We start from the raw sequence: 17,949 nt of genomic DNA on the forward strand, positions 1-17,949 counted from the left end.
TTTAAATGCATTAACTTTTCAGGTTTGTTTGAATATGTAAAGAAAATATATTTTAGAAACAATTTGATATTTTTTTGTAAGCTTTATTGGGTATTGAAGAAATTACAATACATTTAGATGAATCGGGTGCCAAAAATTTGAACTTGCATTTTAATATTTTTCGAATTAGATCAAATACATACATCGCTGAACCAATTTTAAAATGTCTTAAGTTTTTGAAACGTAATGAAATTTCGGTTCAATGTTTTATTTTTAATGTTAACACTTAAGTATTTTTTATGTCATTTTGCCGAATATGCATTATTACACAGGCTCATCCATAATTTTTTTTTTCAATTTGACTAAGTTCGGTAATACATATAATTTTTTAGTAATCCGAGGTGAATATTTTATGGTGCTGTGAAATCCGTTTCCCGTTTTCTTTCTAATGTTCACACTACAGTATAAGAGCCAGTATAGGGGCTTAATTGAAATAATACTACTCGTATTATTGACGTTAATATTTATTTATATTCGGCTAAGAATAAAATACTATATAATTTTAATATATTATGTAATGCGTATATAATTTATGTATTGTATTTTTATGTTTATATATTGCAATATGTTATTAGTATAATAATTTCTTAAGGAATCATTTTGAACCTTCGGTAAGGAATAACAAACTATTTTTAAACACGATAAATGTGACAAAATCGTTAACAAGATTATGATCCAATAAATATTTAGTCCTCCTTGGAGAGGCTGCCCAAGTCGCTGAGGAAGATCTCGGGCGACAGGACGTGCGAAGAGCCGACCAGGACCTCCCAGTTGCGAACGGCATTGGTGACCTCGTAGGCGCACCGCATCTCAGACATACTGACGCCGCCCACGATGAAGACAATGAGCCTGGGCACGTTCTTTACCTGCGCTTGACCCTTGTCCTTGTGCCAGTGACCATAACGGGCACTGGTCGGGGCATGGTAATTGGTGTTCTGGGCCCTGCCCTCGAGGAAGGGGAAGTGGCGGAGATCGAGCTTATCCTCTATGCAATCCTCCATGATGTCCTTGATCACCGGGGTCCAGCGAGACATCTGGTAGGTACTTTCGGTGGTCCGCTCCTTGCGCGGCACCGAGTACACCTTCTTGCGCGAATCTGCAATGACATTGATGCCCAAGCAACTAAGATTACGCACCATATCCTGATCCTTCGGCGACAGCTGGGCATGCGTGAACAGTTTGGTCAGATTCTCCTCGGAAATGCCGTTCTTGATCATCACATAGAGAGCAATAATGCGAACTTTGTCGTAGTTCGAGACATTGGCATCCAGCAAAATGGGCACAATGTTGCGCATATGATCCTTGATCTTCTCGCCCTCGGCATCCGTGCCCATGGCCAGATCCTGCTCCACACGGCACAGCTTATCCACATAGTTCTGGTATGACTTCATGCAGTCCTCGGCCAAATGCAAATGGGTCGAGTACTTGGACAGCTCCTTTTGATACTGCGGCATCTTCTTGATCATCTGCGAGAGATCACGCATGGACGACTTGTCGGCCGAGCCCATGCGCTTCGAGTCGGTGAACTTCTTCAGGTTCTGAGTCACCTGGGTGGAGACGACAGCGATATGCTCGTGGCGCAGCTCCACCCACAAGTCGTCGTTTTCGTCGAGCAGCACCTCCTTATCCGGCTGGTTGGGTCCGGGTGTATAACGATAGACATCGTTGACGATGGGTAGCAAATCGTAGGCCATGGCCTGGAGGGTTAGCTCGTGCAGCAGTGGCGACACACAGTCGAAGCCGCGATCCAGGATCAGCAGCTGGGATCGGGCCTTCTCGGGACCCTCGCCCATGGTGGCATCGTCGGCCTTGTAGGCGTCCAGCTTCTGCTGCACCGAAGCGGCCAGATCGATGTTCCTGTCCCAGTCGCTGCGGTAGCGCACATTGGGGTACTCCCCCAGAGTGGCGCACAGAGTGGCTATCTGCTCGGCAATCCGCTCGATGTGCTTGCTCCTTATGGAGGCAAAGGCCGGGGAGTACAGGCACTGGAATGTATCCGGTGAGTCCAGCGAAAACACCTGGCATTCGTAGGGCAAAAATGCAATGTTAATCTCCTTGAGGGTCTTAATCTTTCCGGCAGCACAGGACTTGCACAGATCGTTAAACAATTCCTCGGGGCAGACCTCCGTAAAGAAGACGTGGGCATAGCGATACATGGGCCGTGCGGGGTTCTCGAAGTCTCGAATCAACCCACGCACTGACTCATCCGATGGGGTAATCAGGTAAATTGCATCCATTGTGGGCAGCGGCTCGCGCTTCTTGTTGATGTCCTCCACCAGGGTGATGCCCTCGGCGCTGATCTCGTGCATCTTGGTGCAGGCGGACACCATGCGCATACCCAGCTTGTCCACCACCAGCACCCTCCATTCCATTCCGCCCGCCCCCGCAGCCGACGTAACGCCCTGCTTTTTGGGGGCTGGAGGCTTATACTTCACCACCTCATTCATCAGCTTCTGGCCCACCAGCACTTTCAAGGCCATTTTCACTGCGATTTATTGGTCACGATAATGAACACACTAGGATTGGAGATTATCTGGCTTTGCCAAACTTTTTTTCGCTTGTTTTCCCGTGTCTTAACTGGGCCTAAAGAATTTTATCTATTCCTTGGCCAATTTTCTGTATTTTTTTCTGTATTTTTCTTTGATGACTATACCGTAGTGTGACCAGGTGGCGGTGGCTCAAATATAACAATTACCAATAAATCGGTATTTTCTGTACGACTGTTAGCATTACAGGGTATCAACTGATAACAGAAAAAATTAAGATGTTGAAAAATCAACAGAAAATTTCAGCAATTGAGGAACGACACCAAATGGCTCCTGTATAATTTATAAAAAGGACTTAACCAACTTTTAAACTTTTTGGAAGTAAAAACACTTAATATTTTATTTCACATTATAATTTAGTATCTTAAATTATTATTAAGATGAGCAGAACTAAAAGTATACTTTCTAAATTGATTTTTAATAAACAATGCTTACTTGTGATACAAAAATGTTACAGTTGTCTTGGCTATCAGATGAACTGAGGTGACAACTCTGGCAGGCTGGCTCCTAATCATCGATGTTATCGATAGTGCCATCAATAGATTAGTTCTATTTTTCTCATCCCTAGTCGCGGAGGAAAATAAAAAATTTCGCTGGCCAACTGGTCGAAATAAACGGGGAAATGCAGATGCAAACGTACAAACTGGTGGTCGTCGGCGGCGGCGGCGTGGGAAAGTCGGCGATCACGATACAGTTCATCCAGGTGAGGCCCCGGGAGCACCCCCATATCCAGCCAGGTGACGTCGCTTTCTACAGGGGCGGTCGGGTGATGGAGCGGGGTGGCGAAGCACAGGGGCGGGGCGGGGCGGCCCTTGTTTTGGCCAGAGCAACAAACAAGCAACAAGCGACTGCGATGTGCGTCTGTGTTTGGACATGCGTGTGCATAGTTTCGGGCAGAGATCATCATCATCATCATCGTCTTCATCGACTTAGGCCACACCCCCGTGTGTATCTCCATTTGGGGGATCCAGTGGTCACAGTTTAAAGCCAAAACCCTGGGAGTTGTGATTGCCATGTAGCCCCCTGTTTTCTGGGTGTGCCGATCGATTCCGAGAGTGTGTGCCATGGTCACGACCACAATGCCCGCCCGCTTCCATTTATTTTTAGTCATTTGCGTCATCTGCACATCTTTCGTGTATATGCTGTAGCTTTTCCCCAAAGATATATAGAGCATAGTGGATGATAAAAGTGACGTGTGTAAACAAATCAAAGGCGGAATGATAAACGCACCAGGTCTTCTATTATGAAATGTTTATATAGTCCATGGCCTGAGTAATATAAGTTAGTAATATGTTATAATATTCGGCCTTTATCTTGCAGAGCTACTTCGTCACGGACTACGATCCCACCATTGAAGACTCATACACGAAGCAGTGCAACATCGACGATGTGCCAGCCAAATTGGACAGTAAGTTATCTTACCTTACCCCCTGAAATACCCCTTTAATCTTTGCGATTCGCTAGTTTTGGACACGGCTGGCCAGGAGGAGTTCAGTGCCATGCGGGAGCAGTACATGCGCTCCGGCGAAGGATTCCTTCTCGTCTTCGCGCTCAACGATCATTCCAGCTTCGATGAGATCCCCAAGTTCCAGCGCCAGATCCTGCGCGTCAAGGATCGCGACGAGTTCCCCATGCTGATGGTGGGCAACAAGTGCGACCTGAAGCATCAGCAGCAGGTGTCCCTGGAGGAGGCGCAGAACACTAGCCGCAGCCTGATGATCCCCTACATCGAGTGCAGTGCCAAGCTGCGGGTCAACGTGGATCAGGCTTTCCACGAGCTGGTAAGGATCGTGCGGAAGTTCCAGATCGCCGAGCGTCCCTTCATCGAGCAAAGTTACAAGAAGAAGGGCAAGAGGAAGTGCTGTCTGATGTAAGAGGCGGCGTAGAGAATCTCCTGAATGCCGCAGTGGGAGCAGGAGCCAACATGTAACGAGTATAACACCAAATTTTTTGAAAAACACGCGTCGACTGAACTTTGAATTCCGTTGAGAAGACGATAAACCAGTAACCCGAAACCAGTAACCGCGCAAAACGTGTCAACGAGCCCAAACGAAGTGCATTTCTTACCTGCCCAGGTGCATGCCGCATTCAACGAACGAATCGAATAAGCTTCGCCACTTTCAAATAGCTACGAAGAAACTTACAACTGAGAACTAACAATGCCACATGCAAACAGAAAACAGAAACACGAAGAATAGTTAGATATATACAACAGATTCACACGAATAACATATATATACATACATATATATATATATTTCTACATATATTTTTGTAATATTATTTGTTGATCAACGACAACAATTAAGGACGAATGTTTTCTATAATTATTACCAATCGTGGCTCGCAGGCCATTTGTTTTTATAATGCAATAACTAAACCCAGAACGTTTGTTTCGATTAAGCCAAAACGTAATAATGTGTTATTGTAATTTGTATTGTTATTTACTACTAATATATACGTATACATATATAAACTGCTTACAATCCGATTTTGTTGTAACAAATTGAGTGCCTCGTTCTCGCGCATAGAAAGCTAAAACATCAAACTCTGTATTTCACACACACACAACATTTTTGTACTATATCCGCAGCTGCCAGGCGCACAACTCACTTAACAATATTTTTGTACATGTCCCAAGCCGGATTCTATGGTTTATTGTTCGCCAAATGTATTGCAACAGTTTGCTTAAGCCGCAATCTCGTTTAACTCTTATACACTGCTTAATTTAACGAACTTATTTAAAGGTATATAAATAAATATATAATTATATTTAATATTAAACATATGCGCAATTCTAATAAACACATGGAGAATCACAATCGCTTCCACATAGAAGAATGTTTTAATGACGATGCCAATTGGATTGGATATGAAGAAGCAGAAAGGAATCAATTATAGACGGAATCCTAGCAAGTGCTGGGTTAATTAGCTGCCAGCTGGCTCCTTTTAGGGCTGAATTGGGTATAAAAGCAGGCTGAACCGAGGTAAAGCAGCATAGAACTCAGAATGAATCCTAAGTGCGTAGTCCTCATTGCAGCCGTGCTTTTCCTGCTGCTGGCCTGTGTCCAGGGTCAAGTGAGTAGTTCTATTTGTACTTATAACCCATCCTAATACGTGATATATGATTTCCCCCCATATAGCTGACTTTCTCGCCGGATTGGGGCAAGCGTTCGGTTGGTGGAGCTGTCCCGGGATCCTTCTTCGAACCCCAGCAAGGCAACTGCAAGACCTCCAACGAAATGCTGCTCGAGATCTTCCGCTTTGTGCAGGCACAGGCCCAGCTCTTCCTGGACTGCAAGCACCGCGAGTAGGAGGCTGTATCTGTATCTGTATCCCATCTAGATCCCCTTTCGAATTCGGATCTCGGACGATGTCTAGCACGCACACACATACACTATCTATATATATACCCATATATATGTATACAGCACGTTATCAAGGTAGTCGTAGTCGGCATTTAGATTTAATGGAACTTTCCTTTCCCCACAATAAATAAGCGCATCTAAAATGTATTTCGATCGGCTATCAAAAGTGGGAATTTCGACCAGCTCCCTGAACTCAGTGGGTGCTTTACCCATCCTTCAACTTTTCAAGTTCATCCCCCAAAAAAAAAGAAAACCGGGCAATGGTAGCTGTCAATTAAATTAGATGTGATTTCGAAAATTGCATCAATTAAATCATTTGATGACACCCACTCCATTGGCGCTTAAGTTCCGGTGTGTCAGTGGCCCACGGGTTCAGTTCGTCGGCGAAGTTCATAGGATCAGAATGTGTGCGATCTCTGGCTCCCCGAAAGCTCATAAATTCCTCATAATTTATTTGGGTCTCTCCATTGGCTTGCCCGTCAAATGTAAGTTGTGTGAATTCTTTTTTTTAGACCCATTCCCCCATTCGGTTGTCTAAAAATACCAACTAGATCGTGCCAATAGATCTTTTTGAGTTATGTGATCGTGTCATTCCATTTAATGTGTCAACATAAACAAATCCCCCACATATCACATCATCTAGCACCCAGCAAGTGATTTGAACAGACCTCCCCAAATGTTTACAATCGGATTCCAAGCGCCACTGGCCCAGTTATTTTAATTCCCCCGGAATTAACGATGCATCTCGGTGTGAATTTGTTGGATCTGCAATTAAGGGGTTGAATAATGCTCAGAATTAAGCTTTTAAAAATGTGCATTTCCCGGTGGTCATTAAATTCTCTGAATACAACCAAGTCATTTTTTTATAGAATGAGTAATGGGTCATAAAATAATACAAAGTTTTTATTTGTTTCAATGATATTATAAGTGTTTATGTGTATTATGATGAGGTTCTTTAGTCATGAACATCCTACAAAACATGCTTTAAATCATATGGTTTTGGAACTTATATTAATTTTTAAATACCCATTCTTAATTGAATGATATGCATTTAAAAATTCTACCTTATTAGTAACATAGATGAATGTAACTTTATTTTTTAGAAAATTGTTGAAAACTCGAACACAACATGTTACAAGTTTACGAAAAATACTCATTTAACTTAAAAACTTTTTAAATGTATTTAAAATATCGAAAAAAAAAGTTTTCGAACAATTTATATTTAAAATTCACACTTACCCCTGATCCGCTCCTGAGTTTAAGCTTTTCGGACAACTCTTTGGATAATTGTGCCCCACTAAAATACAATTGAAATATAATCATTATGGGCCGCCATGCTCCACTTGGCGGAGCTGCAATTGGCCGAAAAAGATGAGTTCGTGGACAGTTTCCACCTGGTGGCCGAGCAGCAAGCACGGATAAACGGATACGGTTACGGTTGCGGATTGGAGAGATGGTTCTGCTGGACGAGTTCTGTGTGAAGGTGTACTTCTGGCCATTCCTGTCCTATTTGGCCACCATCAAGGGCTGGTGTCCGCTGTATCCGCCAGGTTACTATCCCATTTATGCGATACCACCGCCACCGCCGCAGGGACTACCATATCCACCGCTGCCGCCGCAGCAGCAGCTCCAGCCGATTGGTCCACTAATACCGCCTCAAACCGCTTTTCCGTCCACATCTTCAGTGATCCCGACGTTCCAGCCCACGCCACCGAATCCCCAGACGCCGGTGACCCCGCCGCTGTTCACGACCAGTAGCAGTACCACTGTTTCCACGACCTCGACGACGGGTGGAACCACCACCAGTACCGCGGGCACCACCCTGCCCCTGCCTGTGCCCACGTGTCCATCACAGCCACTGGTCTGCCTGCCCGGTGGAGCACGTCCACTGCCCAATTGCCCGTGCATCGATCCCCGCCAGCAGCAGAACTCCCCGTTGAACCCCTCCCCAGGACCACAGACTGGTTCGGATATGATGGTTTTCATGCCGCTCAATTCCGGACGTAGGCGGCGTCGTCGCCGGAAACGTCGGATACTCTACTAAGATCACCTCCTAGCCACCAAAAAAATCACCTATCCCCACACCAAAGAAATACAAAACACTTGCATATACACCGCAAAATTAGTCAAAATAAAAAACGATCACAAAACCCAAAGCAAATTGAATTGGCCAACTAAATTTGATATTGGAGAATCCTCTGGCACGCCCCTCCCAATCACTTCGTTCTCTTACAGCCCAGTCCTGCCAAGATGCCCGATCCCGGCCTGGAAGCTGCCTGCCCCTGACCTCCTGCCCCCAGCTCATGGAGGAGTATCAGGGCCAGGGCAACGAGTTCCACACCTTCCTGGGCCAGTCCATCTGTGGCTTCGATGGCTCCACTTTCATGGTAATCCCTCAGATCCATTTTGGTTTTTACTTCCACATGCTTTACTTAACTCGAAATATCAATGACCGCTCATTTTTTTGCACTCTATTTAAAATCGCTTTATTTTTTGCTACTTGCAAAAATTATTTAAAATTATTATCTCAAACTACGCATTAAATTGAGCATGAACATTGTTTGCTACACTGATAAAAAGAATTATTGAGAAATTATACTCGATTTTTTTAAAAGTGGTACATCTTTTTAACATGAGATTTGCCCTGTATCACATTGATATGTATTTTACAAGGGACAAAAATATTCAATGTTCTGGGTAAAAGTTTCAAAAAATATATTTTAGTTCACTTGGGACATAAAAAAAAAACATTTTAAATTGGTACCGAAAATTAAACATTTTTTTAAAGCAAAATGAGTTATTGTCATTAACAATTGACGTAAATTTAAACTATTGCATTCAAAATCTAAAAGCTGCATTAGTAAAAAAAATTGTCTTCTATCATTTAATATAATTTTTAAAAAGTTTGGATTTTTTTCGGTCAGGTTTGCTGCGCCTCGGATCGAACAGGAAATGCCAGAAGCAGGAAGGACCTATTTGCGACCACCGCTGCACCCTTTGGCTTTTTTCATTTCTCGCCATTAAGTGGAGGATCCACTGCCACTCCGATGGTTTTCCAGCCCACTCCGCCTTTAAACCAGGTGGTGAGCCCCAGCTTTAACCCACAAGCTCCTCCTCCACCACCTCCACCAAATGCTCCACGCTCGGCATCCGTTTGTGGGATCAGTGGTGCCACTTCCAATCGAGTTGTGGGTGGAATGGAGGCTCGAAAAGGTAACAAGTGGTTATTTACCAGATTACATTTTGAATATTTATTTATTATTTATTTTACTACCTATTTCTCCTATATTAACTCCTCTCCAGGAGCCTATCCCTGGATAGCTGCCCTTGGCTACTTCGAGGAGTCCAATAGGAATGCTTTAAAGTTCCTCTGCGGTGGCAGTTTGATCCATTCGCACTATGTGGTCACCTCGGCACACTGCATTAATCCCATGTTGACTTTGGTGAGATTGGGAGCCCATGATCTCTCCAAGCCAGCTGAACCGGGGGCTATGGATTTCCGTATCCGTAGATCTGTGGTCCACGAGCATTTCGATCTGAATTCTATATCGAATGATATAGCTTTGGTCGAGCTAAACGGAGTGGGGACATTGCCAGGTAAGATCTCGAGATTAGTGGTTGTACTATATTACTCTTTAAATTGATAAAATTAAAATGTTTTTCAAAATGTTTTAACAAAACTCGGAAAATGTATATTATCCATGACCAACTTTAACAAAATGATTTGTATTATTATTCATTATTCTTCTTATTCTTCAAACCTTAAAAGCACTTTTTAAGGTCTATCCGTATATACCCTTTTCCCACAAAATTATTGACTCAATGAATGATAATTATATTTCCATCTTTACACTATTGTATCTACCAGGTAACATATCACCCATTTGCCTGCCTGAGGCCGCCAAGTTTCTGCAACAGGACTTTGTGGGGATGAATCCCTTTGTGGCCGGCTGGGGGGCAGTGAAGCACCAGGGAGCCACCTCGCAAGTGCTGAGAGATGCCCAGGTGCCCATAGTATCTCGACAGAGCTGCGAGCAGAGTTACAAGTCCGTTTTCCAGTTCGTCCAGTTCAGTGACAAGGTGAGCTGGCCATCCTGATCCAGAGGGGAATCCCCGAGAGAATATTTCAAGCCCAATAAATCCTTTGCAGGTGCTGTGTGCGGGCAGTTCGAGCGTGGATGCCTGCCAAGGGGATTCCGGTGGACCACTCATGATGCCCCAGGTCAGTTACAATCTCTTCTTCTGTGAGTCATCGAACCTGTTTTGGCCACGTCTTGAGCTCTGTCGCCAAGGTGGTTCACTAAATAGCGTACCGCTAATTGTCCATGCTCGTGACGCAGATAAGAATTCGTTGGTCAACGAAAATGTCGGTGACTTGCAGAAGGGAATTCGGATTTTATTATAATCATATACCTCCTACCACTTCTTTTCGGAATTCTTCAGCTGGAGGCCAACGGTTATAGGTTCTACTTACTCGGCCTGGTTTCTTTTGGCTATGAGTGTGCTCGTCCTAACTTTCCGGGTGTCTATACGAGAGTCGCCTCCTACGTTCCTTGGATCAGGAAACACATCTCAACGGCTTAGAATATGACACATCCTAAATCGATTAGCTATCTTTGATGTGTCATCCAAATTGAGAGCACTTAATAAATACTTGCATTTCAATTCTAAACCCCAAATACACTTACCCACCGGAATTTCCGCAATAAACTTCATGATTTTATGTTCTTTTTTGATTTAAGCCTAATTGATCTTACATTAATTTGTGAATATCATTTGCATGTATTGGATTAAATTCCCCTTGTCAGGGGATTTTGTTTTAGGCTTTGTTTAACCAGGAAAATGAATCAAGTGCCCAAAATATTTAGTTCATTTTAGTTCTTATCTTATTTGAAACTGATTTATGTGATTCTAATCAAAATAAGTGTTGTAGTAAAATAATTAACAATGTTATATTGTTGACTTAATCGATTTTTGATTAATATTTATTATTCGAAGTACACAATAAATTTGTTTGATTTGCATACACTTCACGTTATTTATTGTGTTCTCAAAGCATTTTAAAATTTGTTTTCGATTAATTACAAAACGTGTTTGCGTTATTTTGATTATATGTCATCACATGTGTTAGGTAGGTATTTAGCAATTGAAATATATTAGGGATATTCATAAGATTTCGTGATTACATCACTCAATATATCTGAAAATAAAAAAGTCAAGTTTATTAAACACTTGCTACCAAGTATATTTCGCGGCATAAGGTACCATAAAATAGATGAAATTGTTGAGCCGGAACCGAAAAAGAGCAATTCTTTAACACCAGGGTCTGGAATTTCCCGCCATTCACTTCGGCCCCCGCTGTTTCTACCTGCACTGCATGGCCAAGTGATACGGATTAGTCATTATAGTAGATCGATCGGTGTTGTTGCGGTTGCATCGATCGCATGCCAATTGGCTTTCGGCAGCGTCTCAACGGAATTCTAATCAGGTTGAGTGCCCCCAGTATTGAGATGTATATAGCGAATCGGAGGAGACTAAGTGGGGTGTATTAGGAGAGTGCTAACTGTGATCGCACTTCAGATGCATAGTGAACACAGATGACGTCACATGTAGAATATTTCTTATAAGATCTGTTGACAGTCGAAAACAAATAAAATTTACATGTACTGTGTTGATTGTAGTCGAAGAAATTCTGAATGTCCAAAAAAACAACAACACACAGAATATACATTTATATTAATTTATTTAATACGATAATATAATGTTTTTGGTATTTTTGATTAGTTTATTATGTATCATAGATAAGGGGTCATAATACATGATGCTCTGAAGGGAATGGTAGTGTTACGAAATGTGGAAAATATTTGGATAAGTGTCACAATGTGTCACCAAGGGGGGTGGAGTTTCTATTCATCGTGAAATCCGCATCACGTAATATTTGAACCGCCCCAAAATATTTTCTTGGATAATCATAGTACTAACATTATGGAACCTCTAAATTCATCGTAGTTGACAGAATTAGTCATGTAAAATAATTAATATTCGAAAGGTTCCCAAAAGTGTAATGATTGTAAAACTATTATTTTAGGTCTCAGTAAAGGAAAATGAATCATCCTAAGCGCAACATTGAAAATACAAATAAAATCATTTCTTTGCAAATTTACTATACAACATCTGATTGATCCTCACTGTAAGTCCAATAATAACGTATTCTTTATGGGAGGCTGCTATCTATATAATCAAAAGCTTTTCACTGTACTGGCATACGAATGCAATTTCAAAGTATGAGAATAAGTTCTGATTGCTAATCATGATGCTAAAATAGAATTCGAGCTAGAATGTCGCCGGCGGCTTTGGTCAGTTCTCTAAGTGATTCCCAATTGACATGTCAACGGGATCCGTTTTAATTTACCTTGATTAATGGCATTTATCATTTTTGCTTAGACGACCGTCTAATTGAGTCACGGAATTCTCGAGATCAATGACAAATTGTGAGCAGAGCAAGGCCAATAATTTGGCGCCTCATTTGACTCACGCCTTAATTGAAAATTCCCAATTCAGAACAATGCCAGATTGTGTCCTATATCATTACCAACCATTACCCACTGAACCATATTATCAGGCTGCAAAAAAACAATAAATATTTGTTTCCATTTTAGGATTGGGTTGGGAAAATCACTTCCTAATCTGAATGTGTGAATTTGGTGCTTTTCCACCTTGATTATATGCTTGGAAAGCAAATGGCGTGCTCCATGAATTCGAATGTGAACCCCATCCGAAGTGCTCTCCAAAGTGCACCCACTTTCCCGGCGAGAGAGCTTGGCGAGAGAGGTCGGTAGATTCGGTAGATTCGGCGGAGAGATCCCATGAGAACCCTGCATATAAAGCTCGGCTCTGGGGGCCGATCGCTCAGCCGAATCGAAGACGCGATCGCTTTGGTCACGCAGGCCACGAAAAGAAACACACGGCAATCTCCGAAGAAGCTTCCGCGGGTGAAGACGCGTCTCCAGTTGTCTCCGGTTGTCCGGTTCCCCAAAAAAAAATTAGTTTAATAACGCTATTCGGACAGTGAACGTCGCGTTGCCCCTCGATATCTCGTATATATGATCGTAAACATATAATAAATCGATCTAGCCATGAAGTGGATGTGCTGTGCTAGTGCTGTGATTACACTCCTGCCCCTCGTACTCCTCCCCCCGCCCACTGCCGCCCAGTTCAATCAGCGCAGGCAAGGTAGTCAAAGCCACTTAATTAGTCGAGAGCTTTTCGCTTCGCCATATCTTTCTATCTATATCTAATATCTGTATAACTTTTACGACTGATCTAAGCAAACAACAAACCAGTTTCATTAGCAACGCATCTGGGATTTTAATCAAAAACCATAAATACATCAACGCATTTAAATTAGATGGTCTAAATATCAATTCGCGTAGACTTCTAACCTGTGTGAATCTTTCCACATCTTCAATTTCAATGGCAAGTTCGTTGCTCAAGTCTTTTGATTTGATGGGGCAATTTGTATTAACTGCAAAATAAACAATTATCCCAAAATTATTCACAACGAAATTTTTTGGCCCATTGTGTTCGAGTTCAATTCCAGTTCACTAAACCGGTCACCAAGGTCGAATTTCGATTCGGACACCGACTTAAACAGGTGTTTATTACCCGCGGGGCGTTTTTGTGCCTGGTACTCGTAAAGTTTGATTGAGATATAAACATCTATAGCTCGCTTGATCAGCATCTGCCGTTACGACGATATCAAATTTGTAAGATTATGAGAAAGTCTAATACTAGTGCTCTTGAGATAAAGTTTGTTTTACATTGTCACTACAACAAAATTAAAAAAGTCATTTATAATTCAGTATGACGGCTTTTACTTTTAAGATTTATTGTTTTGTTATCTTATGAATCACATTAGAAAGTGCTAAGTTTGGGTATCAATTATACCATTCAGGCCAAAATAAACAAAGCAGACAAAGAATAGGACTAGTAAATGGCTTTGAAATTTAAATAAATCGTTTAAAATACAAAGAATAGGATTTGTTTTATTTCCTGTCAACTGTGAAGTATAATAATAGAGCTTTAGTGCTTGTACAATGCGGATTTTTGTTTGTAGCTTTGTGCTCTTGCTAATGATAGACTGTTGACTTGGTTAGAGGTGTGAGAAAAACATAACTAAATCCCCCATTCCCAAAACTGACTCATCTTGAGGTGAAGGCTTAGCCGTTTAACACATGCAACTCAAATTAACCAATTCGTATTTATATTCATGAATTAAAAATTGTAATTAAACATTTATTCATATCTTTATAATTGGACCTAAAGATTAAATCGGACTTCAACATTTTTTTCAATTACAATTTTAAAAGTAATAAAAAGTATATTGGTTTTCAAATTTAAATATCTATAACCATTAGTAACGTAATCACAAAAAGTATTTTAATTTTTTTAATATTTTGCGGATGTTGTTCCTATGTAAACTAAAATTTTTAACAAAGGTATAAAGAAGATTACTAAATATCTAAAGTATTTTATTCTTAAGTAAACTAATACTTTTTACGGAGGTATAAAGTAGATTAAAACTTTAACTGAACTTAACGGTTATAAAAGTTATAAAGAAAACTAATGAACCCCTGGCCCATTTTTGCTTCCCAGTTCGCCAGAACTGCATCACCCCCGAGAACTATTATGGGAGTTGTGTGGCCCTGACCTACTGTCCCCAGGTGGTGAACATCTTCCAGATTACCAGCAGGGATCGGGCCCAACGCTATGTGATCGCCCTGCAGCGCAGCTGTGGCACCCGCAACATCAACGGGGATCCGGTGGTAGGGACATATCTTCGATCTATCCTTCCACTTTCCATCCTTTCTAAGCTTTGCCCTGCTTCTCCTACGTAGATCTGCTGCACAGAACCCAGATATAACCCGGTCACAGAGCGACCTCGGAACCCCTTCTTCCCCACAGAGGACTCGTTTGTTGGTCCACAGCCCCCGCCGGAAGTCCCCGACAATCCTTTCCTGATCCCTACCGCCCCGAGGACCACGACTACGACCACGACAACCACAACGACTACAACTCCAGCTCCCATTCCAGTTACCTCATCAGAACCCTTGGTGGAACAGCGGGGTGTCGCGTGCCGTGGACCAGACACCAAGCCCGGAAATTGTGTGGGTGAGTTTACATAACAATTCTTTAGTAAGATTAAAATAAAAGCGGGATTTACCAGGCAATACGTTTTTTGAGATCAACATGGTTACACGTGTTTGATATTATTTTTAAGATTTGTTTGGGGAAGCTTATGTCATATATTGGGTTCATTTAAATTTTATGTTAGACATGCAATCAGAAAGTAATTACCCTTGGAGAACTGAACGGGTATAATAATTTTGAACCTGTTTCTTATACATATATAAGAAAAGTATTGTGGCCACACGTGTTTCAAAAAGCTTTATATATTACAAGGGAACAGATAATTTGTTTTTATAAAAATGTTTAAAGAAAAAAAACCAAAAAATTGTTTATAAATCAAAAAAATTAAAAAATATTTAAATATGGCACCTCATTTAGAACTCAAGGAGTGTGCATCGCTGTTAAATCAGTTGCGGGTGAAGCAGCGGGACGAGACCTTCGCCAATTTCTTGCGGGCCTCCAGACTGACTTGTGGCAACAAGGGCACCGAGGTGTGCTGTCCCAATGGACTGACGGTCACCACTCCGCCTTCCGTTATTCCCAAGAACACGGGCGAAATTCCTCGCCGGCTGCCCAATGTGGAGGAAGGATGCGGCTCAACGGTTGGATATTTCAAGAAGATCGTGGGCGGCGAGGTGAGCCGGAAGGGGGCGTGGCCCTGGATCGCACTGCTAGGATATGACGATCCCTCCGGATCGCCGTTCAAGTGCGGAGGAACCCTGATCACCGCCAGACACGTGATCACGGCCGCCCATTGCATCAGGGACGATTTGTGAGTTCATCTTCTCCTAACAATTTATGTGTATTTTAATCGGATTTTCCCTTTTTTAGGCAATTTGTCCGCTTGGGAGAACACGATCTGTCCACGGACACGGAGACTCCCCATGTGGACATCAATGTTGCAAGGGTATGTCGAAGATTTTAAGAAAATAATCTATTTTAAAAATATTTACTGAGACTTGTTTTAATCTTGAATATTTAATAGTACTTTAAAAATTGTTCGGTTTAAAAAATGTTAAGGAAAGTAAAAAGTTGTATTCATAATTTAATTCAAAATAGTTTTAATATGGTCACCGAAAGAGATTTAGATTATATATATTAAGTATTCTTATATCCAGGCTCCAAAATGTATTTTAAATGTTAATGGGATTATTATACTTGCTCTTTCTAGTACGTGTCACATCCGGAGTACAATCGCAAAAATGGACGCAGTGACATGGCCATCCTTTATCTGGAACGGAACGTGGAGTTCACGTCCAAGATTGCCCCCATCTGCCTGCCACACACGCCTAGTCTACGCCAGAAGTCATACGTGGGCTATATGCCCTTCGTCGCCGGATGGGGAAAGACGATGGAGGGCGGACAGTCGGCCACCGTGCTGAACGAGCTCCAAATCCCCATCTACGAGAACGGGGTGTGCATCCAGAGCTACGCGAAGGAGAAGCGATACTTCTCCGCCGATCAGTTCGACAGCGCTGTCCTCTGCGCCGGCGTTCTTTCCGGAGGAAAGGATACGTGCCAGGGCGACTCCGGCGGTCCGCTAATGGTGCCGGAACAGTACCAGGGCGGTACTTCGGGACTGCGGTTCTATCTGATCGGCGTGGTGTCCTACGGCATCGGGTGTGCCCGACCAAATGTGCCGGGGGTTTACTCCAGCACGCAGTACTTCATGGACTGGATCATCGCACAGGTCCAGCAGACACCCTGAGTTGCCATCGCCTACATGTTGCACCTAGGTCATAAGAACCCAAACTTAATCTAAGCCCCTAATCAGAACATAACGATTGATTTAAGTTTTGATATCAGATTAACTTCGGATTATGAAAAATAAAAAAAATTAATTATTACATATTTAATCTATCGTCTCTATATTAAAAGATAACAAGAAAGAAAGCTGTGCATCGATTATCAGATACCCATTACTCAGCTAATTAGTTTCATAATAAATATACTTCTTACATTTTATCTACTTTACATTTGCAATTGTACACTTTTATCTACTGGCTGTGACGTCATTGACAATATTCTTAAATATTTGAAAATGTGGGCGCCCCAGTTTTGGGCGGTTTGCGGGCGTGGCAATATTTTTCAATCAATTGGTACTATCAATTTGATAGGAATTGATACATTACAGTTAAAATGTGTATTCTAGCGTTAAGACTGTAGGAGCCACAATTTCGGATGGCTTGTGGGCGTTGAAACAAAATTGCTCGCACTGATATCTCTAAAATCTGCAATCCCAACTTTGTAGCTTTTATGGTTTTCGAGATCACAGGATATTAAGTGAATTAACATATTATATCAAAATTTAACTATTTTAAATAATAAACTTGTTAATAGGGGATTAACTTTCTTTAAACAATTATATAGAGTTATTGATTGGCCATCATATTAGGGATTACATCACTGAAAATACCTGATCATCAGAAATCAAGTTTATTAAAAATTTGCTACAAAGTATATGCCGTGGTATAAAGTTTAATAAAATATGTGAAACCGTTAAGCCGGCTAAGACTTTCCTCTGCAACTTTACAAGTTTTAAGTATAAACGCTATACGATTTAGTATATGGAATAGTAAAAAATTAATATAATATATTTAACATTTTAATCTATTGTCTACTTAGTTTTGAAAAAATCATTTTAAAATTGCATACTTTTCCGAAATAGTTAATCGACAAAGTTGCGCACACTTTTCCGGCGAGAGAGCTTCCGCGAGACAGGTTGTTAGATTGAGAGGTCGGTAATTCCCACGAGAACCCGGCATATAAAGCTGGGCTCTGGGGGTCGACCGCTCATCCGAATCGAA

At 41.8% G+C, this 17,949-nt stretch overlaps 5 protein-coding genes across 6 annotated transcripts; 4 read left to right on the forward strand and 1 right to left on the reverse strand.

Annotated features, from left to right (window-relative positions):
• Positions 1–69: 69 nt before the first annotated feature.
• LOC119552747 (protein ROP) lies at positions 70–2,712 on the reverse strand. The gene has a single exon (XM_037862535.1). It carries the CDS (start codon positions 2,517–2,519, stop codon positions 726–728), a length of 1,794 nt encoding a protein of 597 aa, XP_037718463.1. The 5' UTR covers positions 2,520–2,712; the 3' UTR covers positions 70–725.
• A 419-nt stretch (positions 2,713–3,131) lies between these two features.
• LOC119552749 (ras-like protein 2) lies at positions 3,132–5,369 on the forward strand. Its single transcript, XM_037862537.1, has 3 exons — positions 3,132–3,288; positions 3,906–3,993; positions 4,050–5,369. The coding sequence occupies exons 1-3, from the start codon at positions 3,208–3,210 to the stop codon at positions 4,457–4,459; spliced, it is 579 nt and encodes a 192-aa protein (XP_037718465.1). The 5' UTR covers positions 3,132–3,207; the 3' UTR covers positions 4,460–5,369.
• A 135-nt stretch (positions 5,370–5,504) lies between these two features.
• Positions 5,505–6,100, forward strand: LOC119552750 (adipokinetic hormone). The gene is made up of 2 exons (XM_037862538.1): positions 5,505–5,663; positions 5,729–6,100. Exons 1-2 carry the CDS (start codon positions 5,595–5,597, stop codon positions 5,897–5,899), a joined length of 240 nt encoding a protein of 79 aa, XP_037718466.1. The 5' UTR covers positions 5,505–5,594; the 3' UTR covers positions 5,900–6,100.
• A 241-nt stretch (positions 6,101–6,341) lies between these two features.
• On the forward strand, positions 6,342–10,689 carry LOC119553851 (venom protease). 2 transcript variants are annotated; one of them, XM_037864497.1, is made up of 7 exons: positions 6,342–6,438; positions 8,189–8,340; positions 8,878–9,166; positions 9,257–9,550; positions 9,822–10,033; positions 10,104–10,175; positions 10,397–10,537. In XM_037864497.1, the coding sequence occupies exons 1-7, from the start codon at positions 6,357–6,359 to the stop codon at positions 10,535–10,537; spliced, it is 1,242 nt and encodes a 413-aa protein (XP_037720425.1). In that variant the 5' UTR covers positions 6,342–6,356. The 2 variants fall into 2 exon arrangements, with proteins under 2 accessions (XP_037720425.1, XP_037720424.1); XM_037864496.1 differs by lacking the exon at positions 6,342–6,438 and adding an exon at positions 7,407–7,980 and having other exon boundaries at positions 10,397–10,689.
• Positions 10,690–12,865: 2,176 nt separating this feature from the next.
• On the forward strand, positions 12,866–16,998 carry LOC119553366 (venom serine protease Bi-VSP). Its single transcript, XM_037863711.1, has 6 exons — positions 12,866–13,186; positions 14,609–14,778; positions 14,851–15,124; positions 15,521–15,914; positions 15,974–16,049; positions 16,314–16,998. The coding sequence occupies exons 1-6, from the start codon at positions 13,090–13,092 to the stop codon at positions 16,848–16,850; spliced, it is 1,548 nt and encodes a 515-aa protein (XP_037719639.1). The 5' UTR covers positions 12,866–13,089; the 3' UTR covers positions 16,851–16,998.
• The last annotated feature ends 951 nt before the right edge of the window (positions 16,999–17,949 follow it).

This window comes from Drosophila subpulchrella, chromosome 3L (genome assembly GCF_014743375.2).
Source record: "Drosophila subpulchrella strain 33 F10 #4 breed RU33 chromosome 3L, RU_Dsub_v1.1 Primary Assembly, whole genome shotgun sequence".
Classification (NCBI taxonomy): Eukaryota; Metazoa; Arthropoda; class Insecta; order Diptera; family Drosophilidae; genus Drosophila; species Drosophila subpulchrella.

Bases quoted from the DNA above. Each gene is read 5' to 3' on its own strand.
- LOC119553366 (XM_037863711.1), top strand. From the start codon at position 13,090: ATGAAGTGGATGTGCTGTGCTAGTGCTGTGATTACACTCCTGCCCCTC. The intron at 14,779-14,850 runs GTAGGGACATAT...TCTCCTACGTAG, and splicing joins ACATCAACGGGGATCCGGTG to ATCTGCTGCACAGAACCCAG. The intron at 16,050-16,313 runs GTATGTCGAAGA...TGCTCTTTCTAG, and splicing joins TGGACATCAATGTTGCAAGG to TACGTGTCACATCCGGAGTA.
- LOC119552747 (XM_037862535.1), bottom strand. From the start codon at position 2,519: ATGGCCTTGAAAGTGCTGGTGGGCCAGAAGCTGATGAATGAGGTGGTG.
- LOC119553851 (XM_037864496.1), top strand. From the start codon at position 7,407: ATGGTTCTGCTGGACGAGTTCTGTGTGAAGGTGTACTTCTGGCCATTC. The intron at 7,981-8,188 runs GTCGGATACTCT...GTTCTCTTACAG, and splicing joins GCGGCGTCGTCGCCGGAAAC to CCCAGTCCTGCCAAGATGCC. The intron at 10,176-10,396 runs GTCAGTTACAAT...GGAATTCTTCAG, and splicing joins GACCACTCATGATGCCCCAG to CTGGAGGCCAACGGTTATAG.
- LOC119552749 (XM_037862537.1), top strand. From the start codon at position 3,208: ATGCAGATGCAAACGTACAAACTGGTGGTCGTCGGCGGCGGCGGCGTG. The intron at 3,289-3,905 runs GTGAGGCCCCGG...TTTATCTTGCAG, and splicing joins TCACGATACAGTTCATCCAG to AGCTACTTCGTCACGGACTA. The intron at 3,994-4,049 runs GTAAGTTATCTT...GCGATTCGCTAG, and splicing joins TGTGCCAGCCAAATTGGACA to TTTTGGACACGGCTGGCCAG.
- LOC119552750 (XM_037862538.1), top strand. From the start codon at position 5,595: ATGAATCCTAAGTGCGTAGTCCTCATTGCAGCCGTGCTTTTCCTGCTG. The intron at 5,664-5,728 runs GTGAGTAGTTCT...CCCCCCATATAG, and splicing joins TGGCCTGTGTCCAGGGTCAA to CTGACTTTCTCGCCGGATTG.